This window comes from Neofelis nebulosa, chromosome 11 (assembly GCF_028018385.1).
Source record: "Neofelis nebulosa isolate mNeoNeb1 chromosome 11, mNeoNeb1.pri, whole genome shotgun sequence".
Taxonomy (NCBI): Eukaryota; Metazoa; Chordata; class Mammalia; order Carnivora; family Felidae; genus Neofelis; species Neofelis nebulosa.
The window spans coordinates 88,594,789-88,622,286 of record NC_080792.1 but is presented as its reverse complement, the minus strand read 5'-3'; the positions used below and the strand labels follow the sequence as shown (position 1 = coordinate 88,622,286).

Sequence of the window (27,498 nt, the reverse complement as noted above, 5' to 3'; positions counted from 1 at the left end):
CTACTTCTAAACATCAATTCTCCACCACTATTGACACTACCCCACTACAAAAATCTATCAATCTATCTGCTAGACTCAGTATTTTACTTTTGCTGGAGCTTTGACCCTTTTTCTACCATGCAGTCAAGACCATCTTATCAAAATGAAAATTTTCAGTGTGACTGGGTGGCTCAGTAAGTTAAGCCTCCAACTTTGGCTCAGGTCATGATCTTATGCTTCATGCGTTTGACTTCCGCATCAGGCTCTCTGCCAGTAGCGCGGTGCCCGCTTTGGATCCTGTCTCTCTGCCCCTTCTCCGTTCACTCTCTCTCAAGAATAAACATTAAAAAAACAATTTTTAATGAAAATCTTCAGGTCACAAACACACTACCTGTTTAAAATGTTGAAATGACTTCCCAATTTTGGGAGTGGAAAGAGAGGAACCTTAACTTGGTCTGTGAATCCGAACCTAATTGTACTTGTCTCCTCTTGCTCCATTCTTTGCATTTCACATGTGATTTCTTCCAAGGAGGATGATCTTAAATCCATCCGCCATAATCTCGCCATCAATTTTGCCTTTCTAACAATGGTTCAGTTCAAATGTAAATTGCTCCATTCACTGATTCTCACAGATTCTGTCAAAGTAAATCGTTACATATCTATAACTTTGTTTTTATTTCACATATTTTTAAAAAACGAGGAATCCTCATCAACATCTACCTCCAAGGGCGGGGCCATTTAGGGTTATTTTTTTGTTTCTTTTGTTAGCCCATAGAGGCTCCACTAGAGCAGGAACTTCTCTATTTTACTCACTCTTCATCCTCAAGTTCTGGACCTGTACCAGGCCCATTGAACGTGGTAAATAAATGTTATTGAATGCATGAGTCATTGAATTAGAGAAACAACCGAAAGCCGCAACAGAGTAATCTAAATCAGTCTAATGATTAGCTCGTTTTTCATGAAAAAGTGCAACAAGCCCAATAAACTGAAGCAGTTTGTCCAAGATCACAAAGGTAATCTGTGGCACAACTAGAGAGTCCGTTCTTCTTTTGTTGCAATTTAGCACGCACACCAGAACCCGTGATGAGACAAGCGTCGCGCTCTGATTTTTCAGCCTCAGATGCATCACATGGACAACATAACACTGTTTTAACACATCCTGATCTAGCCAGGCTTTCGGCACGCTTGAAAAGGACCAATCCCAGTATGCAATGCAAACAATGAGTTAACAGTCGCTTAGAAACCACATGTCCCAGCATGCCACGCTCCCGAGCAACCTCGGAAGTGACTCTGAGAGACGCCACTGTACTCTGGGAGTTGTAGTCTCTCGGGACTGGCCCGCCCTTTGTGCAGCTTCGCGGCCTGTGTTTGGAGAAAACCCTACCGGGTGGCTAAGCGCGGCCCGGAGTCCTAGCGAGCGGTGCCGCCCTACAACCTTCGCCCCCGGTCCGGCGGCCGGCTCCGCCTCTTCTCGACTCTTTCCCACAGCCCAAGATGGCGGCGGAGGTGGATTTTGGCGACCTAGAGCTGTTCGAGGCGTTTGACCACCCAGAGGAATCCATTCCGAAGCCCGTTCACACTCGCTTCAAGGATGACGACGGCGACGAGGAGGACGAGAATGGGGTCGGCGACGCGGAGCTGCGGGAGCGGCTTCGGCAGTGCGAGGAAACCATCGAGCAGCTCCGCGCCGAGAATATCCTTCCCGCTCGCTGGGCCCGGTCACCGGCGTGCGGTGGGCGGCGAGCCCTGGAAGGCGCGGGCGGAAATTCCAGGGGGGCCAGAATTCCGAATAATCTCCCTGAGGGCTGAGAGTCGAGGGTTCGCTTGCGTAAGCAGCACCGGGGGCCTCGGCGCCAGCCTCTCCTCTTCTGGGTTCCGTGTCCTGGACTTCACTCGCTCTTCCCGTCCCCCAAGCTGGAGCTGGTTTTTAGGGCTTTTTTTCAGACTGCTACATTACAGACTGGTTACCGCTTCTCTCCTCTTCTCGAAAGTCGTCATCCGATTTTATTTTTGGCGGCCAAGCTTAAGTTCATGCAGTCATGCTGTAGTTGTGTATTAGGAGGTAACCGGATTACTCAGCCCCTTAGCGTGGGTCTGTTTTTTCGGGCGGGGCAGAAGCTAGTGGTCCTAGGATGTAGAGTTGGGGGTTCAAGGATGTGAGGCATGCACAGAGACATGGTTAATTGCCTGATTAAGATTGGGGACTCATTTTAAAGTTCTTCGACTTTTCCGTGGTGAAGGTGCCGTCGCAAAGGTTTGGGAAAAACGCGCCAAGTTTCCGTTTGCCTTCGTTACATGATTACAGCTTTTCTGGCAAGATTTGCCAGTATGTTTATTTATATTCTTACAGGTGGGTTTTTTTTTTTTAATTATATGCCGATGATTTCAGTTCAATTGAAACCCTGAAAGCGGTTGGTAAATCATTTTTGAAGTTTTTTTTTTTTTTGGTTTTTTTTTTTTTTAATGTTTGTTTATTTTTGACAGAGTGTGAGCGGGTGAGGGGCAGAGAGGGAGGGAGACACAAAATCCAAAACAGGCTCCAGGCTCTGAGCTGTCAGCACAGAGCCCCCTGCGGGGCTGGAACTCGCGAACTGTGACATCACGACCTGAGCTAAGTCGGTCACTTAAACAACTGAGCCACCCAGGCGCCCCCTTCTTTTTTGAAGGGTTTTGAAGTCCGATTTTTTTTGCTTCGTGATGCTTTTTCCCCTCTACGTTTTTATATGTAAAACTTCGAAATACAGAGAAGTTGAAAGGACTGTACTGTGAACATCCATAGTTTCCATCCTAGAGTTTTCCTTCCTTAGCAGTTTGTTTTACTGTACTTTGTCGCTTATCATGCTGCTCTTTCTTAAGTGAATTGCTGTTTAACTTCTGATGGGGTGCGGTTGTTTGAATAACATTTTTGGTTCGGTCTGTTAGGTCTGTCAGTGGCTTTTGAACTATATGACCTTGTTGGAAGAGATGAAAAAACTATTTTAATGTTGGGGGTTAAATGCCTATCCCTGCAACTGAACAGGAGCTGGGTTAAGTGTGTCATTCCCGAGATTATTTGCAGGTCTTTTGATATTAACATTCTGACGCCAAAAGTGAGAGTGAGTAGTTAAAGTTTATGTTATTTATGATGGTGTTTGATGAGGGCTTGTGTTCCTTAACGAGTAATAACATCAAGAACTTAAAAGAAAATTGAACATTCTGACTCGACCGAGGTATGAGATACTGCAATTACACTATTGTTGTCTTTTATTTTTTTATCCTGTTGTTAATATTTAGCTATAATTTCTTTGTAAAAGGAGTATTTAGGATTTTTGTATTATTTTTCAGTGTACTCCGAAGAAATCAGTAATGATACTTTATTTTTAATTTAATTTCTGGGGATAAAATTTGAAATCTCACAACTGCATTGAATTTTTAACTAATTTGTTATTTTGGGGGGATGTTAACTGGATTTATTGCGGTGGTCATTTCACAACATATACAAATACTGAGTCATGTTATATATCTGAATAACTTTTTTTTTTTTTTTAAGATTTGGATGTTTCTTTCTTTCTTTCTTTTTTTTTTTTTTTTTGGAGAGAGAGAGAGAAAGACAGTAGGCGCAAGTGATCGAGGGGCAGAGAGAGAGAAATGGGACTCATGTTTTACCCGCAGTGGGGCTCGAGCTCACCCCAAGCTGGTGCTCACGTTCAACCGAAGCGGGCCTCGAGCTCACCCAGTATGGAACTCGAACTCATGAACTGTGAGATCGTGCCCTGAGCCAAAGTCAGATGCTTAACGACTGAGCCACCCAGGCGCTCACCTGAATAACTTTTAAGCTGATTTAATGGGTAAAAATATTTGTGAAGCACATCCAAAAAATTTTGACTTAATGTTTCAAACAAGCCGGTTTGCCAAGCTAGCCGTTCTTACTCCACAAACGTTTCTGGGACGTCAGTTAAGATTACAGTATTGCTCCAGCTGAAAATTTACTTATGCAGTTAAAGTATGTTCATAAATAGGAATGATGCACGATTTCATTTTAGAAAGAGACATAAGTGTGCTTTTGAAGAAAGTACAGTGAGTAGGTTTGCATTCAGACCTCTGACTTTAGCAGATAGAAGATTAAATGCTGGTGTCTCTTAAAAAAATTTAACAGGTCAGTAAATCTAAAATATTTGTCTGAGTACATATTTATCATGGGGAATCGTGTTGTCAAGTTTCACAATTTGGGGTGCCTTGATGCAATGGTACATGCACTTTTTTGTTTCTGGTACCAGCTGAAGTAACCGGCTGGCTACATTGGTGACTAAAGGTTTAAAATTTCAGAATTCAGATGTATTTTGGAAAGCTCCCCATGCCCTACCTTCCTCCCTCTATGTGAGCACACTTTGTGGATCTAAACTCGCTGTTGCTTTGATATTAAATGTGTTGAATATCACTGGGATTCCTCGAAAATCATAATTTAAAAAAAAATTTTGAGTTTATTTTGAGAGAGAGAGAGCACATGTGGGGTAGGGGCAGAGAGAGGAGAGAGAGAATTCCAAGCAGGCTCCATGCTGTCAGCGCAGAGCCCGATGAAGGGCTCGAACTCACAAACTGTGAGATCATGACAGTTGGGATCAAGAGTCAGATGTTTAACTGACTGAGCCACGCAGGTGCCTGAAAATCATAATTTTTTAAATATTTTTTAATGTTTATTTTAAATTTTTTTTTAAATATTCATTTTTGATTGTGAGAGACAGAGTGTGAGCAGGGGAGGGGCAGAGAACGAGGGAGACACAGAATCTGAAGCAGGCTTCAGGCTTTGAGCTGTCAGCACAGAGCCCCGTGTGGGGCTCGAACTCATGGACCAGGAGATCATGACCTGAGCTGAAGTTGGGCATTTAATAGACTAAACCACCCAGGCGCCCCTAATGTTTATTCATTTTTGAGAGAGGGTGTGAGTGAGCGAGGGAGGGGCAGAGAGAGAAAGGGACAGAGGATCTGAAGCGGGCTGGCTCTCTGCTGGCTGCAGAAAACCCAGTGTGGGGCTTGAACTCAGGAACTGTGAGATCATGACCTGAGCTGAAGTCGGACACAACCAACTGAGCCACCCAGGTGCCCCATTTGTTTTTAATATTCAAAGATAGGTAAGCACACTTTAGAGTTGATAATTTAAACAAATATTTATTTACAAAAGGGTTATAATTACCTGAGTTTAAATGATTATAGCATCATAGGGTTTGCCAATACACGAGAGGCAAGCATTAATATCCTAAAAAAGGAATAAATTAAAATTTTTCTTTTAGAATTTGTGCTCTTCGTGATGTCATACTGATAAAGCATGCTACAGAAAACTTAGAAACAAAAAGAAATAAAATTATTTAGATAAATTTTGTACCCCAAGTCTCTTGGTTTAATCCTTATTTTTGGAACTGTCATGATCAGAAGTTTCCTTTTTGTCTGGTAAATATTATTTTTTGCTTTATATTATGAAAAATTTCAAATGTATGGAAAAGGAACAGTGCAATTAACACGTTTTCATCACTTAGATTTAACAGTTAATATTTTGCCATATTTGCTTCTCATCACATATATACATTGTACTCTAAATATTTCAACATGTAACTTTTTAGAAACAAGACTTTTTCATGCATAATCACAACACAACTATCACAGTAACTGGTATGATTTTCTTAATAACATTCCCAGCTCAGTCCATATTCATATTTCCCCACCTGAATGTCTTTATAGCTGATTGTGCTTGGACTCCAGTCAAGGAGTTATGCAATTGTGTGTGGGTTTTTTTTGTTTTTTTTTTTTTTTTTTTAAATTTTTTTTTTCAACGTTTTTTATTTATTTTTGGGACAGAGAGAGACATAGCATGAACGGGGGAGGGGCAGAGAGAGAGGGAGACACAGAATCGGAAACAGGCTCCAGGCTCCGAGCCATCAGCCCAGAGCCTGACGCGGGGCTCGAACTCACGGACCGCGAGATCGTGACCTGGCTGAAGTCGGACGCTTAACCGACTGCGCCACCCAGGCGCCCCGGTTTTTAAAAACCATCATGTATTCTTAAAAAGAGAAATTCGTGCAAATTCAAGTAAACTTCTGAACTTCTTCATATTTTACTTTTGTTTCTTGATCTGAGCAATTCCAAATATAGACTGATTTATTTCACATGCTGCGCAGGTAAAGGAATAGGAGGCAGGTGGGCAGAGGAGGAATCTGAGAGTCAGCTGGTCCAGATTACCACCGGGACATTGGATATTGTGCATTGTGCAGATTTTACAGCCAGAGCCACATCCTCTCTCTCGCTCTTTTCTTTTTTTTTTTGGCAGTAATTGAAAATCAAATCCAGGAAGAAGAACAATGTACTTTTTACATTTCTGCTTTAGAATCCGGGATTTGGAATAATGGAATGTGCTCTGCCCTCGAAGAGGCTGAAGTGTTTCCTTGTATATTACTAAGCTAAATTCACTCTGATTTTTTAGAAATATATTCTTATGACCTGCTGGTTTATTCCGACCCTCCCTTGCCCCGGCTTGTAAAGAAATGATCCATTAGATAAATGTTTTGGTTGAAAACTGGAAGATTAAGCGTAGTTTTAATTTTTTTGTGAAATATTTAAAAAACTTTTTTTAAAGATTTTATTTTTGGAGAGAGAGAGAGCAGGAGCAAGGGAGGGGCAAAGAGAAAATCTCAAGCAGGCTCCACGCTCGGCACAGAGCCCCATGTGGGGCTCAATCCCACAACCCTGGGATCATGACCTGAGCTGAAATCAAGAGTCGGATGCTCAACCGACTGAGCCACCCACGCACTCCGTTTTTGTGAAATATTTTTTAAAATATGTAAGGGAGGGGCGCCTGGGTGGCGCAGTCGGTTGGGCGTCCGACTTCAGCCAGGTCCCGATCTCGCGGTCCGTGAGTTCGAGCCCCGCGTCAGGCTCTGGGCTGAGGCTCGGAGCCTGGAGCCTGTTTCCGATTCTGTGTCTCCCTCTCTCTCTGCCCCTCCCCCGTTCATGCTCTGTCTCTCTCTGTCCCAAAAATAAAAAAAAAAAAAAAAAAAAAAAAAAACGTTGAAGAAAAATAAAATATGTAAGGGATATCTCTGTGTAAAACCATTAAACTAGGTAAAATTTGATGAACACTTGGATTTTTCTTGAGAAAACAAGAGTTATTGGTGGTTCTTCATCTTATTTGTAAAATATTCTATAATTGGGGCGCCTGGGTGGCGCAGTCGGTTAAGCGTCCGACTTCAGCCAGGTCACGATCTCGCGGTCCATGAGTTTGAGCCCCGTGTCAGGCTCTGGGCTGATGGCTCGGAGCCTGGAGCCTGTTTCTGATTCTGTGTCTCCCTCTCTCTCTGCCCCTCCCCCGTTCATGCTCTGTCTCTCTCTGTCCCAAAAATAAATAAAAAACGTTGAAAAAAAATTAAAAAAAAATATTCTATAATCTTTGGTACTTAAGAATTACAAAAGTTATGTGTTTATATATACATGTACGCGTTTTACTCTAATATCTTCTAAGACTGTTTTAATTTCTGTTTTAGTGGAATATTGGTGAACAATACTAAGTTAGATGGACCTTTATTACAGATTCTCTTTATGAACAATGTTATTTCAAAGTAAGTAACTTTCCCCTTTCTACATATAATGAGTTAATGTGTTAATGAAACATCTTCCGTTAGTATGCTGTATTTATTTGTACTTATTCCATTTTTATTCTTTTACTTAAAATTTAGGGAATCGTGGGGCTTTTTTGTTTTCTGGTTTTGTTTTTTTGAGAGAGAGAGAGAGAGAGAGGGCACAAGGGAATGAGGGGCAGAGAGAAAGAATCCCACTCAGGTTCTGCACCATCAACGTGGAGCCTGAAGCAGGGCTCGAGCTCACCCCATGTGGGGTTCGAACTCATGAACCAGGAGACCATGACCTCAGCCAACTGAACCATCCAGGCACTCTAAGAGCAAGGACATTAGAGTCTATAAACATGAATTTGAATCTGGGCCCTAACTTTGTACATATGTGAGCCTGGGGAGGTCACAACCTGTCTGCATATCAGTTTCCTCACTGGAAAACAGATGCTAATAGTAACCACTTCGTAGGTAGTTAAGTGAGTACCTATAAGAGCCCAATAGCCTCTAATAAAAATAACAACTGGTACCACACCGATAAGTAATGTTAGTCGTTTCTCCCCCAGAATCAGATAACTGGGTTTACCCTGTTGGTTGTCTTCAAAGCTTACCCACATAATTTTGTGTTTGGGTGAATGTGTGAAAGAGAATTAGACCTTTGCAGACCTTCCAGCATGATTGGGTCTAGGGTGACTCAGTGTATTCCTCCAGTGCTTGCCAGAACGTTCTGAAATGTTTTGAGACTTTGCCCTGTCCCTTCCGCAGAGTGTGGTCGTAGACATTTCAGACAGTTGCTTGCCCCTCTCCTGAGTCCCTGAATCATAATCGTTATCTTGCATACTAGGCAAGGTAAAGAAGGTAACAGCATATGTTAGTTAGAGTGTTAGCTGTGTGGCAGGCCCATCACCTACCTATCTCTGCCTAGGTGGAACCTGCCGCTCTCAGGGGTGGGGACGCTGGATGGTGAGGGTGGCAGTAGCAAGGTGCTGGGCACAGCTGGGCGTGAGCACTGTCATCATCATTGGATTCGAATCCGCGTCCACTCTAGCTCATGGCAGTCTCATTTCTGCACCACGTGTCTGCCATTTTGCCTGCAGAGATCTTGGAGTGTCAGAGCTAAAGAGACCTGAAAGATCAAGTCTGGTGAAGAGCAAGATGGCTGCCCCACTGCGGCCAAGCTGGGTTCCGCGGGCCCCTCCTGAACCGAGCGTTAACAAATAGTTGATGAAAGCGGTTCTTGACCTGGGAAGCTGGAGAAAGTAGACCTCAGTAGTTTCTCTGCTTCATGTTGTGTTTCCATTGCATTTTGGTGTTTTGGTTTTTTTTTGTTTCTTTTCCCAGTTTAACATTTATATAGTATTTCCTTCTGTGTGGATAGGGAGTCTCTGGGAGGAAGATAGGAAGAATGTACTGGCTGTCTTTTCATTGCAGAGAAGGTGGCTGGGGCACAGACCAGGAAGGAAGTTTTTCATTATGTAACCCCTTTACTTCTTTTGGATTTTGAACCATGTTTTATGTAGATTATGTATTCAAAATTTAACTATGTAAAATTTATAAATAAAATCCATTTATTCTCAGCACAAATACTTGCCACTGTTACATGCCTAGCACTACCTTAGGTTCCCATAATCATTATGTTAACTCGGCAACAATGTATATTTCTTTTTCTGAGGAATAGGTTCCTGAGTGTTACAGAATCAGTGATTTGATAAACCTCTGAAAATCAAATTAACGGCATTTACTCCTGACATCTTCTAATAATGCATAAGATTTCAGTCTGTTCAGTGTCTCACTCTGCATTCTGACTGTTGTGTCCTCTCATGCAGGCAATACCATCAAGAAATAGAGGAATTTGTGTCAAATTTAGTAAAAAGATTTGAGGAACAGCAGAAAAATGATGTGGAAAAGACTTCCTTTAATCTTTTGCCCCAGGTATTTCAAACTTAAGAGACTTTAAGATTAACAGGTTATGCTTTTCACTGCCGTCTGTTAGGCCACAGGGATCCTCTTGTATCCTCGTGAAAATGACTAAGTGCAACCACTGTGTCCTACACCTGAAACTAATATAACATTGTATGTCAAGTACAACTAAAAAAAGAAAAAACAGGATTGTTAAAACTGTTCACCTCCCATCCTTCAACTGGGCTTCCTTCATTGGTCTGACCCGTACAGCCACAGGCGATTCCTTTGTATTGTGGCTCCTTTTCTCGGGGGAGTCCTAGACCTGGCTACACTCAAAATTAGTCTTTTACCCCCCCCGCCCCCATTTCCTCACTTGGACACGTGGTTTGAGGCAGAAAATTAATTTTAAGGCAGAAAAAAAAATCTGTATTTCTGGAGTTTATAAAAGATGAATTATTTTTCTCTAAAACCAACAGGTTTACCTGCTATCCTATTTTCCCCTCTGCTTATTGGAAAAAATCAATAGCATGCCCAAAGAAATCTGAGAAATTTCACTACGTGAATATCAGAGCGTGGATTTATATTTTAAAAAATCAGAATTATGATTTCTGGGCTTTTTTTTTTTTTTAATTAAAAGTTATGGTAAGTAGAGTCTGTCAAATAAGGGTTGTTAGCTGTGTATCCTGAGAATTGGAAGAACAGAGAATTCTGAGTAATTAAATTTTTATCACCTTGAGTTTTTACATCTCTTACACAATTTTTAAAGATTTAAGAAACAAAATACATTTAACAATAAAAACCATACAAGGAGTTTTGATTCAAGGAGCACTTCAGAATTTTGTAGTGGAGGGAGGTCTATGAGAGTTCTATCATCAGTATTGACCACTAATGTAAAATCATAAATGTTTTAGTCTTTCTGGTTATCTGGTTTTAAGATCGTCTACTTTGTCAATTTCAGCGTTGAGAGTTTAAATATTTAATTCGTTCAATTTAATACATGAATTAATACTCAGTAACACAAAAGTCATAGTCTATGCTAATGCTTCAGAAGGCGCTGTCTTTTGTATCTTTTATAATTTTTAAATTCTCCCTCTTGTGAAATTTATTTCACAAACCTCCCTAGCTTTCAAACTTACCGTAATTGTGACAGTGTTGAATTCAGAACTTTATATACCTTAGTGGTATGTATTAGAAAATAAAGGGGTGTGTTTAAATTTCTAATATTTGAAATTTGAACTAGTTAAAAATTGGTTACCTTCTATAACTGTTTTTCTTTGTGTTAGCCATCTAGTGTTATGCTAGAAGAGGACCATAAAGTGGAAGAATCGTGTGCCATTAAAAACAACAAGGAAGCTTTTAGTGTAAGTTTGGACATTTTAGTTTTGAATCCTGCAAAAACATGTTTTCTATCCTGTGTCATTTGGGTGGCATTGAAATGATAAGGTGGCATAGCCATGTGTCATCAGATGATCACCACCCTTTCATGAAACTGTTACAAGCAACAGTTTAGGCTTCAGCCTCTAGATGATATGGTTCACTTTCTAATAATTCCTGGATACACGATAGACAGACGTTGGAGGACTTTATTTTTGTCCTGACGAACTTTTTTTGCACGTGCGTTTCATGAACGCGGATGATGATCTGGAGTGCGTGCTTGTTGCACGTACAGATGGGGAAGGATAAGTAAGCAATGTAACAGATGGCAGATAGGAGATTAAAAATGTTGACAAACTCAAATGGCGGGTGAAAAATCGAAGAGGCGTAACAGGGATGAGCCTACCCTTAGGCCTTTTGGTACCTGTGCGGAATTCCACTGTGTCAGTGCGATGTAGCGGTGTGATTTTGCAACTTCGGTTTTTTTAAAATGATGATGAAATCCCGGATTCTGTTCGAGGCAGACTAGTTTTCATGTGTAGGGAGTGACGTGCCCCATTGACCTACCACAATCTTAAGGACGTGGGGCCGCTGGGACCGTGAAGGGCCCACAGCCTTACTGCAGAGATTGACAGGGGATAGCGTGTCTCTGCAGATGTGATCGAGGCGTCATGTTAGATCACTCTGTGTGGTGCCGGGTGGGAGGACCGGGACCAGCGACTGCGTGGACCACAAGCAGGCACAGTGCAACTCAGCCTTCAGTGCAAACTTCTGTCAGAGATGTGACAGAGATACGAAGTGGTCGGACTCGTTTAAGAAAAGCGAATTCCACATTACCCAAAGAAGTCAAAGACTGAGATGCTATCAAAGCGCTTTAAAGAAAGAATTTGAACTATGTAACTCTTCATGTCCCTTCTAAACTCTAGGGTTCTGGGCTAGAGAGTGGTACCTGCCTGGAAAGTGGGACTATTGTGTATTATTAATTTACTTCTTTAATAAATACTAATAAATATAGAATGTTCTCTTGTCAGGGACCCTTCTGGGTTCCAGAGACAGCAACGAAAAAAAAGGGCAAAGTGTCTGCTCTCATTTGAATTACATTCTAGTGGGGCAAGAAACTAGGTGAGGCTAAGGACTTAGAGGGTAACTGTGGGGCGTTTGGTTTGTATGGTGAGTAGATAGCGACAGCCTCTCTGAGCTGATAACAGAATAAATTGAGGGAGTGAGCCATCATGCGGTGAAGAGTATTCCAGACTCCAGGCAGTAGGAACAGTGAGTGGAAAGCCCTGGGGCAGAAGGGCACACTGACGTGTTGCTCACTATTTACCAGGTACTGTTCGAAGCTCATTACAGATATGCTCGTGAAGGTACTACTAGTATTCTCTTTTTACAGATGAGGAAACAGATGTGGAGAGCTAAGTAACTTGCCCTGAGTCCCTTAGCTCGTAAGTGACAAAGCCAGGGCGTGAATCCAGGCCTTCTGATTCTGGAGCAGATCGAAATCTTTATATTGCCTCATAAGCAACAGTAAGGGCTTTGGGTGTTACTCTGAGATGAGAAGTCCCTGGAGGATTTTAAGTAGAAATGTGACATGATACGACTTGAATTTTTAAAAGAGCTGGCTTCTCTGTGGAGAACAGTGTGTAGCTGGTTACATGTGGAAGCTGGAAACTGGCTAAGTGACTCTGTTGATCTCAGGTGAGAGAAGATGGCAGGTCAGTCTAGAAGACCAGGGCTGGACGTGAGCAGTGGTTAGAAGCTGGATCTACCTTGAAGGTAGAACTGACCAAATGTCTTGACGAATTGGACGCATAGAACACAAAAGCGAGGGAGTCGTCAAAATGATGCGGGTTTTTGGTCTGAGCAGCTAGAATGAGGTCCTTCCCTTTCCTGTGATGGGAAAAACTGGTGGGAGGCACAGCTTTGGAGTGGAATGGGAATCTGGTTCAGTTTTAAATAGGTGAGTCTGGGGCGCCTGGGTGGCGCAGTCGGTTAAGCGTCCGACTTCGGCTCAGGTCACGATCTCGCGGTCTGTGAGTTCGAGCCCCGCGTCAGGCTCTGGGCTGATGGCTCGGAGCCTGGAGCCTGTTTCCGATTCTGTGTCTCCCTCTCTCTGCACCTCCCCTGTTCATGCTCTGTCTCTGTCTCAAAAATAAATAAACGTTAAAAAAAAAAAAAAAAATTAAAAAAAAAAAAAAATAAATAAATAGGTGAGTCTGCATGTCCTGGAAACCTGTCTGTTGGCACTTGAATTTACAAGATTGGAGTTGAGGCAGAACCGGATATTTGGGGTGTCCCATATACTCATACTTCATACCATGGGCCTGGACGAATCACCTCAAGAGTGCAGGTAGAGAGGGGGACTGGACCGAGTCTCACAGAAGATGGAGAGATGAGAAGGATTGGTCAGCAAGGTAGGAAGAACACTGAGAGAATGGTGTCCCGGAAGCCAGAAGAAGTGGCTGACCTGTGTCCGTCGTTGCTGACAGGTTAAGGTGAAGACTGAGCCGTCCACTGAATTTGGCTGCATGGGGCCCATGGGGGAGCTTAGCACCATGAAGGAGGCAGAAGCCTTTCTGGAGATGTTCAAGAGAGAATGGCAGGGCCATCTGAGGAAAAAAGTGGGGGTGCTGGTTTAGAGGGAAAGAGATTAACTCAACGCCATCTGAATGCAACGTGTGAACCTTAAGTTCTTGCTTGGAAAAAAAATAAAGCCTAGAAAAGGCATCTTGGGACCAGTTGGGAGAACTGAGTACAGAATGGATATAGATGGTGTTACGGATTTATTAACTTTCTTAGGTGTGACAGTGGTATTGTGGCTTGTGGGAGAATGTTCTCGTGCTCAGAAGACCCGTCCTGAAGTGTTTAGGGATGAAGTGTCACGAAAATAGTCTGTCGCTGGTTATGTGTAGAAGCTGGAAGCCGGTTAGGAAGTTACCATATTGATCTCAGGCGAGAGACAGTAATGGCTTAGACTAAAGTGATGGTGGTGGCTTGCTCTCTCCCGGTGGCTCAGCAAGAAGTAAGTGTGCGCGTGTACCTGTGTGTGTGTGTGTGTGTGTGCGCGCACGCGTGCGGGTGCACGTAAGGTATCCACAATTGTCGGATCTAAGAGAGTAAGTACATACCTGGGTGTTCACTGTAGCATTCTCCCGACTTTTCTGTATGCATTCCTCCCCGCCCCTGAATTGGAGAGGAAGGAAAAGAGTGAGCGGGAGGGGAAGGAAATAGTAAATACTTTTCTGCATTGTCTTGCTGCCAAGGGAAGCGAGGAGACGGGTGATTGAAGTCTGAGGAGAGTGCAGCTGACGGTCACCATCTCCTGGAGAGGGAAACTGTGACCTCGGCGACACAGGGGCATTTAAAGATGGAGCTTTTTACCTGCACCTCCAAGTCTGGCTCCTTTAGGGAGTTGAGTATGACTTCTAATCATTTCCTCCAAAATTAAAGCGTTAAAACAATTAATCATAGTCTTACATTATTTAATGTCTTTTTTTCCTGCTTAAATAGCAATATTTTTTGACTTGTTTTCTGCAGGTTGTAGGAAGTGTCCTGTATTTTACTAATTTTTGCCTTGATAAATTGGGGCAACCGCTTCTAAATGAAAACCCTCAGCTTACCGAAGGATGGGAAATACCTAAGTATCCTACATAGTGAATGAAGATCTTTTATGCATCTTGCCATTAAGTTCACCTTTTAAAAAAATTTACCAAAATTTTGCAGACTATGATAACTGTTCCTTAATAAAATTCACTAAAGGTACCAGCAAGTCTTCAGCCACATTGTTTCTCTAGAAGGGCAAGAAATACAAGTAAAGGCAAAAAGGTTTGTGTGGGGAGTTGTTTTTGTTTCCTTCTTCTTTTTAAAACTTTTTTAACCAAAACCATAAACTCTTTTAGCTTGAAAAATTAATATTCTTTATTGCTGGCTTACTATAAAGAAGTTATAGATTCAGCTAGAGTTTTAATATGTAGACATATTAAATGTTTAAATCAGTCATCTGTTTATTGGAATTCATTGGTTCACGCCTGATATGCTTGGGTGGGTGGAAAGTGTCATTGTTGCTGTCAGTTTGGTTGCTGTCTTATAACCATCTGCCCCTTCCTGAGTCACCTAAAGGAAATACAATCTGTTTGCCTCGGTTCTTCTGTTATTAACCACTGACAAAACCCAGAGGTGACAGATTAGTTGGGAACATAAGGGTTCTTGGTTAAAAGACTCGGATAAAAGTACTGTTTGTTTAAACCACTGAGTACAGGAGGTGAAAGCGTACTCACTATTGCAGATGTTTGTAATCTGTGATCTGCGTGCTTTCTTTCTCTCTGATACACTTTGCTATCATGATTGTATTGATTTGCTTTTATGTCTAATTTACATTATGCAAATCTTTGTTTTTTGACCAAATAGGCCAAAGCCTCACTGTTTCAATTGTGGTTCTGAAGAACATCAAATGAAAGATTGCCCAATGGTAAATTTTTCTCCTATAAAAAAAAAAAATCTTTGAATTAGAGCTTTCTAATGTTTTCAGCACATTTCTGGCATTGTGTGAGTTGAAGAAGCTAGCTGCGATAACTTTCTTTCGGTCCTTGAATTTGAAAGCTTTTCAAATTTGTACTTAAATTTTAAGACATTGGATTTTTAAAACTGATAACTTGTCACAGTATTCTGTATTTGAGATGAATGACATATGAGAGTTAATTTTTAGAGTTGATTCTAAAAACTTGATTTTAGGTTAAGATAATAGGTGATAAGAAATTAAAATGACTGCTTCTCTTCCTTGCTGTATTTTTCTAATATTTACACTGTCTTTTATACTTGTTACACATTAAAACTGGAATAGTCTGTTTGCTTGACCTGAAACAGAGTGTTTAGTTTTATTTAATTTCTGAAGTACTTCTAAACTGCTCGTTACCATTTTTCTCAACTGCGTTATGCTCCAGCCTCGGAATGCTGCTCGGATAAGTGAAAAAAGAAAAGCGTATCTGGACGCCTGCAGTGAGACAAACAGTCAGAATTTTCAGCAGCGATACCACGCGGAAGAGGTGGAGGAGAGATTTGGAAGATTCAAGCCGGGAGTCATTAGGTACCTCTGTCATTTTAGTGGAGAACGTCATTTCGACTTCATCAGTATTTGGAACGTTCTGTGTATCCAGAGGGTGATGGTCGGTGTGATCCGGAGGGCGGTGGTCGGTGTGTAGGTCTGCTCTGGCAGCGCCTAGATAATGCGCATCTGTTCGTTCAGAAACTTTCACTGCAATCTCAACCGTGTATCTGTTAAGCACCGGGTCACTGTGTGGAACCTATGACACGGAGTTGTTTTAACACATTGGGGACGGTATGTGTTTTAATCCAAACAAGAATACGGTATTTTCTTATTCCTCTTTTGTTTTTACATAGCGAGGAACTTCAGGACGCATTGGGCGTGACAGACAAGAGCCTTCCGCCTTTTATATATCGAATGCGCCAGCTGGGGTACCCGCCGGGGTGGCTCAAGGAGGCCGAGCTGGAGGGCTCCGGGCTTGCGCTCTATGATGGGAAAGGTATAGTACGTGAAGTTAGATAAGTCGGCCCAAATGTTATTGTGAGAGAGAGAGAGAGAGAGAGAGAGAGAGAGAGAGAGAGCGCGCACGTGCACGTGTGTGTAATGACAGACTTACAGTAATATCTGATAGGAATGGCTGGCTTGATCAGTGTGTGCTGAGGGAACTAAAAACTATCACAATGGTGTTTCCTTCGTTTTACAAAGAAGGAACTAAAACCTCAAGAATTACCAGATGGTTGGTTATCTGGACCTGCTCCAGATATTTGACTATGCAGGCCAAAGAATCAGCTCTCCAGCTGGTCCTCATAAGCTCTTGCCTTGCTCGGAAGTGGTAACAGAAATCTATTCATCAGTGAATGCCAGGAGACCTAAAATACAGGATACGTAAATCCTCTCGTAATCTAGATCCCCTCTCTTAGGTATCTGCTGTAGAGGAATAATCACACATGTGCACAGGGAAAATATGGGTATGTGTTTTTGTAGCATTGAATATGATAGTGAGAAATTGAAAGCAACATTAAGGCTCTAAAGAAGAATGGCTAACTAAACCGTGGTAGATCTGGGCTGTGGGATCCCTGTGGTAACTAAGGAGGAGAGTGCATCTGTGAGCTGACATGGCAAACTCTCTGTGCAATGCTGAGTTTCTGCCCAACATACCTATCATGTCGTTCAGAGAATCCCACATGGATGAAACAGTGCTCTATGTTTTTTCTGAGGACTGATTTATAAGTGTTTTGGTTTTTTTTTAATGTCTCTTTATTTTTGAGAGAGAGAGAAAGAGGGAGTCAGAGCGTGAGTGGGGAGGGGCAGAGAGAGAGGGAAACACGGAATCCGAAGCGGGCTCCAGGCTCTGAGCTGTCAGCACAGACCTTGATGCAGGGCTCAAACCCACGAACCGTGAGATCATGACCTGAGCCGAAGTCAGACGCTTAACCGAGTCATCCAGGCACCCCAAAAGTATTTTTTTAAACGTTTATTTTGAGAGAGAGAGAGAGAGCATTAGCAGGTAGCAGAGAGAGGGGGGACAGAGGATCCGTAGCAGGCTCCTGGCTGACAGCAGAGAACCTGATGTGAGGCTCGAACTCACAAACTGGGAGATCATGACCTGAGCCGAAGTTGGACATTTAACTGACTGAGGCACCCTCCGGTTAGATTTTCGATTCAGACTCATTGAAGCCTTTCCTGACCACCTTATTTAAGTATATCTCTCATTGGCCTGCCAGTCTTTTATCACTGGACCCTGTCTGTTTCTTTCATGCCCTATATATTTATTTCTCTGTTCTATTTCTCTACTTCTGTTTTCCTAGCTAGACAGTCAGGTTTGTAATTGCTAAAACCATTCATATTTTATTCGCCAGTATATCCCCTGGCATATAGCACAGTACCCGCAATGTGGTAGATGTTAAATAAATACTTTTTAAAAAAGTCTTCACCCATACAGCAGGCTCAACAGTGGTTCCCCCCGGGGAAAGAAAGAGGATTGGCCTTGAGATTATAGTTTATCTCTAATCCCCTAAATCTTTTAAAAATGAAAATGTTTCTCTATATTACCTAGATATTTAAAAATATTTTTGTTTTTTATTTTATTTTTTTTAACATTTTTTTTAACTTTTTTTTTTTTTTAATGTTTATTTATTTTTGAGAGGGAGAGAGAGTCAGAGCACAAGCAGGGGAGGGGCAAAGAGAGAGGGAGACATAGAATCCAAACTAGGTCCAGGCTCTGAGCTGTCAGCATAGAGCCTGACGCGGGGCTCAAACTCACGAACGGTGAGATCGACCTGAGCCGAGATCGGGTGCTCAACCGACTGAGCCACCCAGGCGCCCCTAAAAATATTTTTAAAAATTCACCAAGCTGCTCCTTTTCAGTTAGTGCCAAAGAGGTATTTCGGACAGCCCTTTTAATATATCCCCAAGTCGTGCAGGCATTCAGGTTTTCTGTAGGTGCTTGAATTTCTGTTGTTTTGTCAAGTTGTCTCTCTTTTTTAGTTTGTTTGATTAGAGATTCTTTGGATAAACGTTGTGGATGGTTGAAGTCTTTTGGATGTATTTCAATTGGCTGAGCCACCCTAAGCCTTTTTTAATCTATAGATACCCTTCCTTGTTTTTAACAAAGCCACATTTTGTCCTTTCGGGTTTTCGAGATTTTGCTGATGCATCTCCGTGGTGTGTTATTTTAGCGTGTTCCTCTGTCCCTGTCTTTACTGTGATGGAATCGGTCACTGGTGGTCGTTGCCTATCTATACTTGCTAATGATGGGTCGCAAAATGGCTATATACTCATTCTTTTAATACTTCTTAGCTTATTAGCTAGAATACTTCTATAAAGAGAAACTTCTCATAAACCGTTTCATTACCTTACGTATATAGACACCATAGGACCGGCAAAATAAACGTATGATTTACTTAGTAGTTTTCAAGGTAGTAAAGTGTTTCCCAAGTATCCTTCTCTCATCTGTAAAGTGGTTTTGTAAAGTAGTACATACCTCTTAAGGTTGTGATGAAGATTACCAGAGTTAATACTTACAGGCCATTTAAAACATAATCTGGTACATAATAAGACTTAGATAAATGTTCGTTAAATGAAGACATCAGAACAGAGCATCAGGCAGGTCATTGGGTCCGCACAAACTAGACTTCTAAGAAACCCATGGAAGAACCCAGGTTTCCAAGATTTTCAGTATGCATTTACTATCAAAGTATTCTCTCCACATTGTTTAAAAGTTTCTAATCTAAACATTGTGATTGAAGCCATTCTCAGAATAATTATTCTCAGAATAATTCTGTTGCCTTGAATATAAGTACTTTCCTAGTATACTTTTGGTCCGGAGAGGGATTTATATTGGCATCTAGCAATGTTAACCTTCTGATGGTCTCTGACAGATGGTGCTGATGGGGAAACAGAAGCTGGAGAAGCACAACAGAATAAAAGTGTCACTTACGATCTCTCGAAATTGGTAAACTATCCAGGTTTTAATATATCTACTCCCAGAGGAATTCCAGATGTAAGTATACCGTGTTTTTATTCTTATGGGATATGACATTATTGTAAGGATTGTTAAGAATTGTTAGCTTATAAAAAAAAAAAAAGAATCGTTAGCTTATGTAGCAGTTACTGTGACATGAAGAAGTAAATGTGTTACTCGTTCAGCTTTGTAACTTCCTATACGTTGTCTAGAATTTTAAGTGATACCTTGTGTTCATTCAAAAAAATTTTTTTTCTGATTTATGCCCTACGAAAAGGAGTTAAAATGATTAAATTCTGTAAATCTAAAACTGTTCTAAAATTATGCTTTAAAAACATGGGATGGTTCTGAGGCAGTATTGTAAGTTCTTTGGAATTACTTGGAAAGTAAATTTATGCCTTTAATAAATCTAAGTTAATATAACTCCTTTTCCTATCCTATAATTCCTTTTCCACTTTTTTCATTCCAAACTAAAATTTCTCATTCCATATGAGAATGGTTTCTGCATTTATTTAGTCTTTTCCAACTTTCATCTTCTATTTCAAGACTCAACAATGACCTGTTGTGGTGATGGTGTGGTTGTATTTTAAGTTTATTTATTTATATCGTGAGAGAGCGAGAGCGTGCCTGTGTGCGTGCCCAAGCCTGGGAGGGGCAGAGGAAGGAGTGCAAGAATCCCAAGCAGGCTTTGCGCTGTCAGCGAAGAGCCTGACACAGGGCTCGAACTCATGAACCATGAGGTCATGACCTGAGCCAAAGTCAGATGCATAAACCGACTGAGCCACCTAGGCACCTGGTGTGGTGGTTGCATAAAAAAATGCATTTTTAGGTGTTCCTAGAAACTGGGAAGCAAAGAAACCAAAGGTCCGAACTTAGAGTCTAGTGAACAGATATGAAGACAAGTGTGTAATTAATTAAGAGCCAAACTGCATGGCACAAACCATCAGTGCCTCTGGAAATGGTCCTAGTACCAGCCAACCTCAGAGTCCTCTGGGAAGTGCTCGGTAGAAGTATGCCTTTTTTTTTGTTTTAATTTTTCTATTATTGTTCTTATTATTATTATATTTTTAAAGTTTATTTTGAGAGAGAGAGCAAGAGAGAGAGAAAATCCCAAGCAGCACTGTACCAGCATCACTGAGCCTGACATGGGGCTCAAACTCACAAGCTGCAAGATCATGACCTGAACCAAGATCAAGAGTCAGACATTTAACCAACTGAGCTACCAAGGCATCCCTTTTTAAGTTTGTTTATTTTTGAGGGAGGGAAGAGGGGCAGAGAGAGAGAGGGAATCTGACGTGGACTTGAACCCATGAACTATGAGATGACCTCCGCCAAAGTTGGACGCTCAACTGACTGAGCCACCCACGCGTGCCCTTTTTTTTTTTTTTTTTTTTTTTTTTAATTTTAGAGAGAGTGGGTGTGACTAGGGAAAGGGATGGAGAGAGGGCGAGGGAATCTTAAGCAGGCTCCACACTCAGTGCAGAGCCCAACACGGGGCTCGATCCTACAACCCGGGATCATGACCTGAGCTGAAATCAAGAGCCGATCGTTCAACCAACTGAGCCACCCAGGCACCCCGGAAATGCACATTCTTGAGTCCCACCCTTAGACTTAACTGACTTGACCCTGGAATCTGGAGGTTTGACAGGAACCCCAAATGATTCTTCTTGAGAACCCCTATTGCACGTGCTCATAGAGATGAGAGAGAAGGAAGGGATGTTGAACCTTAAAGATGAATGCCGGGTTTGGAAAGGGAAAGAACAGAAGCTGGAAAGTGGTAGAAGAGGTGAGCCTTGAGGGGCCCTGTAAGCCGGGCCAGTGCGTGCAAGGACGGGGAGAGGGAGGCCGGAAGAGAGTCCGCTCGTCACTGCGTACAGCTTCTGCTTGTAATGGGTGGAACCTTTTGGGGCCAAGTGATTTTGTCAAGTAAGCTTTTAGTGTTCGCTTCTGATCGTGTTGCCGGCAGGGTTGGGTGGCTGGGTTTTTTGTTTTGTTTTGTTTTTCCTTCAGTGCACCATCCTTTTCGTTAATTCCCCAGAAAAGGAAATGTAATTTGAGACCTCCATTTTACAGAATGTCAAAGTATGATGTTTTCCAAATACAGGCTTGTTTTTTTTCCTTGTCTTCTCACCATTAGGAATGGAGGATGTTTGGGTCCATACCGATGCAGGCGTGTCAGCAGAAGGACGTGTTTGCCAATTACCTGACTTCTAACTTCCAAGCGGTAAATAGCTTCTCAGGGTGAGGTTGATAAAAATTGACTGCCTTTTGTTGGTGGACTTTTGTAACTCATCAGCGTCTTCTTGCTCTTTGGCTTTGCTTCGAAAGCACTCTGTGCCTTCTGATGCATCCAAAGGAAAAGGGCAGCTGCATTCACCATTTACCTACGCTTTGCTCCACATTGGTTTTCTGCGGGGTGGAAGGGAAGGACTGGAGTCTCCTCCTTCTGCCCCGTTAACTTGTGCTTGGCTTGGCCCCTCCATCAGCCGAGCATGAGGTCTGGCGGCAAGAGGTCTTCATCCCAGTCCAGCCCAAGCAGTCCAAAGAAGCAGAGGAAGGAGAGCAGCTCAGCAGCCTCCCCCGCGGACATGGAGCTCGACTCAGGTGGGTCTCCTCCTGTGGTCTCAATCTCACCGAGAAGGTAGAGGGATCGTGCACGCTCCTGAGTTCCAGGAGGAAGGCTGGGCCGGTTTGAGCACTAATGAAATGCTTTGATTCTGTCCCTGGAGATGAGAGTGACACCCCCTCGTACTGATAAAAGGTAAGGTGGGAGACAGCTTGGTGTGAGGGCCATGCCGGCCGGTTAACTGAGTTCCCGAGTCAGGCGATCCTTGCCGCCCAGTCCCAGTGGTCCTGATCCGGACCAGGCCCTCGGATGGGGGCAGGGCCCTGGGACAGGCGGTGGAGAGTGTCCCGCTTCGGCAGCTCTATCCCAAGAGGAGGAAGGGCAGAGCTGAGCCAGGCTTTCCCAGGGAAGAAGGACCATGAGGAATATCTGCCCTCCTGGAAATGCACAGTGGAACAAAGGACCTGCCCTCTGATACTCCTCTGGCTTTTTATTCTCTTAATCCTCTGGGCTTAACCATGGAAGTGGTGGCCATGCAGCACTGTGACAGCCCTTCTCAGCATGTCAGCAGTGGGTCAGGAGAGTCATGCACGCACCTTTCCGAGTCCCCCACCCCTAGAACTGTCCACGCTTCCTTTGGGCTTCCCCTTGGGACTGCTGGGGTGTAGTTTAGATGTTGCCCCCAGAAAGCTCTGGAATGAATCAGAACTTTATGTTAACTTGATAAATTCCAAAGCTGCTCTGAGTCCCAGACTGAAAACTCATTCCTTGCTCTACCTCCCATCCTAAAATATGACCAGCCTTATAGCTGGTCCTTATAGCTGGCACATGTTTTGAAGTGAGGTTAAATGGCAACATTAAGGTACAATGAATGGCTGAGGGGCACCTGTGTGGCTCAGTCTGTCAAGTGTCCGACTCTTGGTTTTGGCTCAGGGCATGACCTCACAGTTCATGTGCAGGAGACCCGCATTGGGCTCTGCACTGAATTTTCTCTCTCTCTCTTTCTCTGCCCCTCCTGCACACATGCTCGCTCGCTCTCTCCCTCTCTCAGAATAAATAAATAAACTTTAAAAAAAAGGAAAAAGAAGATAAAATGAATGTAGATACCTTAATAATAAATGCTATCTACTAATGTAAATTGCCCTGATTTGATTGTGAGGGATTCACCTGTCTTATTTTCAAATTCCCAGAGAAAATTTACAAGACCAGTGCTCTAACCCCTGAGCTATGGAGCCTCATCCTTACCAGAGAAAATTTAAAGGTCACATTTTAAACCCCCTTAAAATCCAAAATCAAAGCCCCCCAAACCATTTTCCCCAATTTTTTACTTTGCTTAGTCTCAACCATAGGAGTTCTTTTTTTTTTTTTTTAACATTTTATTTATTTTTGAGACAGGGAGAGACAGAGCATGAATGGGGGAGGGTCAGAGAGAGGGAGACACAGAATCCGAAACAGGCTCCAGGCTCTGAGCTGTCAGCACAGAGCCCGACGCGGGGCTTGAACTCACGGACCGCGAGATCATGACCTGAGCCGAAGTCGGCCGCTTAACCGACTGAGCCACCCAGGCGCCCCTCAGCCATAGGAGTTCTTGATGCCAGAGTTCACACGCCAGGCTTTTAGTACCGACAGCCTGACATCAGTGTCCATTCTCACTTTTTTATTTTGCCCGAAGCAGTGCTCAAATACGAATCACATGATCATGACCTGAGCTGAAATCTAAGGGTTGGATGCTTAACTGATTGAGCCACTCAGGCTCCCCCCACCCTTTTCTTAAGTATATTTTTTGAATTTGCCTAATTTTTTTTTTTTTTTTTCAACATTTTTTATTTTTTATTTTTTTTATTTTTGGGACAGAGAGAGACAGAGCATGAACGGGGGAGGGGCAGAGAGAGAGGGAGACACAGAATTGGAAACAGGCTCCAGGCTCCGAGCCATCAGCCCAGAGCCTGACGCGGGGCTCGAACTCACGGAGCGTGAGATCGTGACCTGGCTGAAGTCGGACGCTTAACCGACTGCGCCACCCAGGCGCCCCAAATTTGCCTAATTTTTAAAACCTGTGCTGTTTTGGATACCTCTACTAGACCCTGAGGATAGGAAGATTCATGAGACACATCTGCTGCCCTTAGTTTCCACTCTGTGTGGAAACTGTGTCACCTAGGGTGTGCAGAGGTATAAACCCCATTTTAATATAAATGTGACCTGTGGTGATCCATACAGAGCCCCAGAGCTGGTTACACGTATTTTAGTGTCAGAGGGGACAAACCAAGCAGCTGTGCTGGATGAGGTCATAGACCCCGATCAAGAAGGACTTTGAGCTGCGTCCGTAGGGATAAATTCAGGGATTTACCATGGAGATGAGCAGGGTGAGGACATTTGAGTCCCTGGGAAATGCAGATGCAGACGCGTGAGACATCACGGCGCACTGGTCCAAAAGCAGAGTGACACCTGGGGTTTCAGCCTGGCAGAAGAAATAACGTGGTGCAAGGAGGCAAATTCGTGGTCATAGAGGGCCTTGTGAGGCACAGAGGAGATCAGATCAGCCTTTGTCCTGATGGAAAGCACTGAAGGTTTCTAACGAGGTGGGAAGGTTAATGGGCCCAGACTCATGCTTCACAAAGATAGTAGTTTGGAGAATGGATATAAGGAAGAGGAGCCCAAAGCACAGACGATGCCAGGATTCCTGAAATAATGTCTTGGCTGCGACGGTCTGCCAGAGAGAGTAGGCCCCAGGGAGCCGAGGACTGGGGGCGGGGTGCAGAGGGAGACGGGGGCCTCTCTGGCGATTAGCAGGTTCCGTGTGGGCGACTTCAGCCAGATACCACTGGTGGCACCATAGTGGGAACAGCATGAAGGAGCGGAGTCCGGATTCGAGGAAAAGTTCGGATCTGTTCCGTCTGGGACATATAGGTGGTGATGACCATTGACCCGTGAGCTACACGAACCCGCAGTTGAGGCAGGCAGGCAGGACCAGAGGTGCAGAACTGGGGAATAAGCCAGAGTGTACCCCACCCCGTCTCCTCAGTTTTGTCTCCTTCAGCAGCCCCGCCAGCAGCGTTTCCAGTCGTTGTCCCACCACACTTTCCCAGGAACCCCGTTCTGCAGCTCCCGCAGACAGCCTGGGGACCACTCGCGCCTCCGGCCTCCATGCCGACTCTCTGTCCCCTCACTCTGAAACGCTGCATGGGGCCAACGGGTGGATTTCCCGTTTCCTTCAAGCTCCTGGTGCCGGAAGAGCCTGTGGCGCTCCCTGCGGGCGTTCTTTCCAGGTGCTGGTGGTTTTGGAGCCTCCAGGGCGTCCCCTCTCCAGCCGGTGATCTCTGGCCATTGACTCTCCGGGCACACCTGAGTTCAGACACCAACTGCTGTGACAGCTGGAAGTATCACAACTCTTTTCTTTCAGATGCGGAGGTCCCTCACGGCTCTCCCAGCAGCGAAGCTTTCCAGTTTCAGCCACCGCTGCCCCCTTGCACTCCCCCTCCTCTGCCCCAGGGGACTCCGCCGCCCATCTTCACCCCTCCGCTCCCCAAGGGCACCCCGCCGCTGACTCCCAGCGACTCACCCCAGACCAGGACAGCGTCGGCAGCTATGGATGAGGACTCACTGACTCTGGAAGAACTTGAAGAGCAGCAGAGGCGGATATGGGCGGCCCTCGAGCAGGCCGAGAGTGTGAACAGTGATTCCGATATTCCCGTGGACACACCTTTAACTGGGAATTCGGTTGCCTCTTCGCCTTGTCCAAATGAGCTAGACCTCCCTGTCCCAGAGGGAAAACCCTCTGAAAAGCAGATGCCTGATGAGCCCGAGGTACCAGACACTTGTACAGAAAAGTCGGAAGTTGAACATTCTCTGAGCCCAGACTCTGAGCCGACATTGCTTTGCCAGAAGGAAAAGGAAGAGTCTATTCAGATGGACTCTAAAGATGATGCCCTTCTTGATAATGGCAACGTTGTGTCGAACTGTGACATTAGTAATGGAGGCAGTCAGAAGCTCCTTCATGTGGACTCCAGTCCTTCAGCAGCCACTAAAGTTCATAGTCCTGTACCTGACATGAGCAAGTTTGCAACTGGAATAACGCCATTTGAATTTGAGAACATGGCAGAATCTACTGGAATGTACCTCAGGATAAGAAACTTGTTAAAGAACTCGCCCCGAAACCAGCAGAAAAACAAAAAGGCTTCTGAATAACTCCTTGACATAGCGCCACGAGCTATTTAATTATCTATAACTTTGTGTTCTGTTCATTAGTACCAAATGGAGATGAGATTGTTTTCCTATTTGTCCCTCCCGTGTTTAAAAATCTATCCAAGGCTTAATTGTGGCCTTAAGTCGGGCCTATGTTAAAGAACAGAAAGACCGGGCTTGCTGGTTTACTATATTTTATTCTTATTGCTAAAAACTTGCGGGGACGGGATGTAAGTCCGAGCTGGTTTAGAGATAGTTCGTTAAGGTTTATACTACTTTTGGGTCGTGAGTGTCTGTCAGGAGTGATGGTTTTTATCTGTCTTTTGTACATTGATTTCCCTTTCTACATTTTGCTAATTATCCTGTATATAAGTTTAATATATCACTTTTTAAAAAGAAAAAAATTCTAACCATTTTAAATGCATATTTCAACTCTGACAACCAAATGAGAAAAATCAGGGATGAGCAGCCTTATCCCATTTGGGGTATTTTTGTAAGTGATTTACACACATCAATTTTAATAACACTTTTACTTTTTTTGTAACTTCATTCTTCATATAAGTTTGCTATACAGGTGCGTTCATCTTTGTGTACAAAGGTTTAATAAATTAGCTTTCATATACATAATCTAAGACTCTGAATACAAAAAAAGTGATTCACAGTTAGTGTACCCAACGTTGTAAGTTTGGAAGTAAATTATGTGGTTGCAAAAATTAGTGGTAGCAAAGAAAATCTAGGAAAATGCAAGTTTGAGTGTTTTCAGTGTTATTTCAGCCTTAACTATAGAGACAGCAAAATCTTTTAAAGTACTTATTTTGAAAAAAAAAAAAAAATGAGGGCAGCTAGCCTTTGTACAAAAATAACTTTCTAAATTTGAACCTTAAGATAATTAATGCTTAAAAATACAAAAATAGACATAAACAAATTGCTTTTAATTGTCGGATATATAACATGGAGATGAATTATGTTTTTTTTTTTTTTTGTATTTAAATGGAATGCCATCACATTGTTACAGTCGCATCCCTGAAAATAAACATACAGCTGATCTTGAACTTTTAGTCTCAGGTAGTGTGATCTTGCTCTCAGGCCAGCAGAGGGAGCCAACTACAGCCATTCTGGACCATTCCAGATTTCCTTTTCATTTTGAGGACTTGAATAACCAAATTTACTCTTCTATAAAGAATAAAGGGAAAGACAATCGTATGAAAAGGACAGTTTATTTTCAAGCCCCTCACAGAACATGCTAGAAATTGAGTAAAATGTTAAGTCCTTTTTGGCTTCTTTCTCTGTGTTGAAATACATAAGAAAGTTTACATAGTGCTTTTATATACGTTATCTTACTCTCTTTCTGTCAAGTAAATGTATTATATCACCACTTAAGTATGTAAGAGGAAACCAGTGG

At 43.1% G+C, this 27,498-nt stretch overlaps 1 protein-coding gene and 1 non-coding gene across 7 annotated transcripts; both read left to right on the top strand.

Moving 5' to 3' along the window:
• The first annotated feature begins 1,138 nt into the window (after positions 1-1,138).
• On the top strand, positions 1,139-27,148 carry ZCCHC8 (zinc finger CCHC-type containing 8). 6 transcript variants are annotated; one of them, XM_058691355.1, is made up of 14 exons: positions 1,139-1,674; positions 3,148-3,188; positions 7,488-7,562; positions 9,395-9,500; positions 10,754-10,831; positions 14,382-14,485; positions 14,604-14,669; positions 15,252-15,312; positions 15,785-15,927; positions 16,242-16,384; positions 19,266-19,387; positions 21,486-21,572; positions 21,835-21,952; positions 25,315-27,148. In XM_058691355.1, the coding sequence occupies exons 1-14, from the start codon at positions 1,474-1,476 to the stop codon at positions 26,097-26,099; spliced, it is 2,130 nt and encodes a 709-aa protein (XP_058547338.1). In that variant the 5' UTR covers positions 1,139-1,473; the 3' UTR covers positions 26,100-27,148. The 6 variants fall into 6 exon arrangements, with proteins under 6 accessions (XP_058547338.1, XP_058547341.1, XP_058547340.1 ...); XM_058691357.1 differs by having other exon boundaries at positions 1,143-1,672; positions 3,151-3,188; XM_058691356.1 differs by having other exon boundaries at positions 1,143-1,672; positions 3,145-3,188.
• On the top strand, positions 8,227-8,361 carry LOC131490670 (small nucleolar RNA SNORA9). The gene has a single exon (XR_009251181.1). It is a non-coding gene; the product is annotated as a small nucleolar RNA SNORA9 (small nucleolar RNA).
• Positions 27,149-27,498: the final 350 nt, after the last annotated feature.

Coding starts and splice junctions, on each gene's coding strand:
- ZCCHC8 (XM_058691355.1), top strand. CDS start 1,474: ATGGCGGCGGAGGTGGATTTTGGCGACCTAGAGCTGTTCGAGGCGTTT. Junction 15,928..16,241: donor TTCAAGCCGGGAGTCATTAG/GTACCTCTGTCA, acceptor GTTTTTACATAG/CGAGGAACTTCAGGACGCAT. Junction 21,953..25,314: donor GGACATGGAGCTCGACTCAG/GTGGGTCTCCTC, acceptor CTTTTCTTTCAG/ATGCGGAGGTCCCTCACGGC.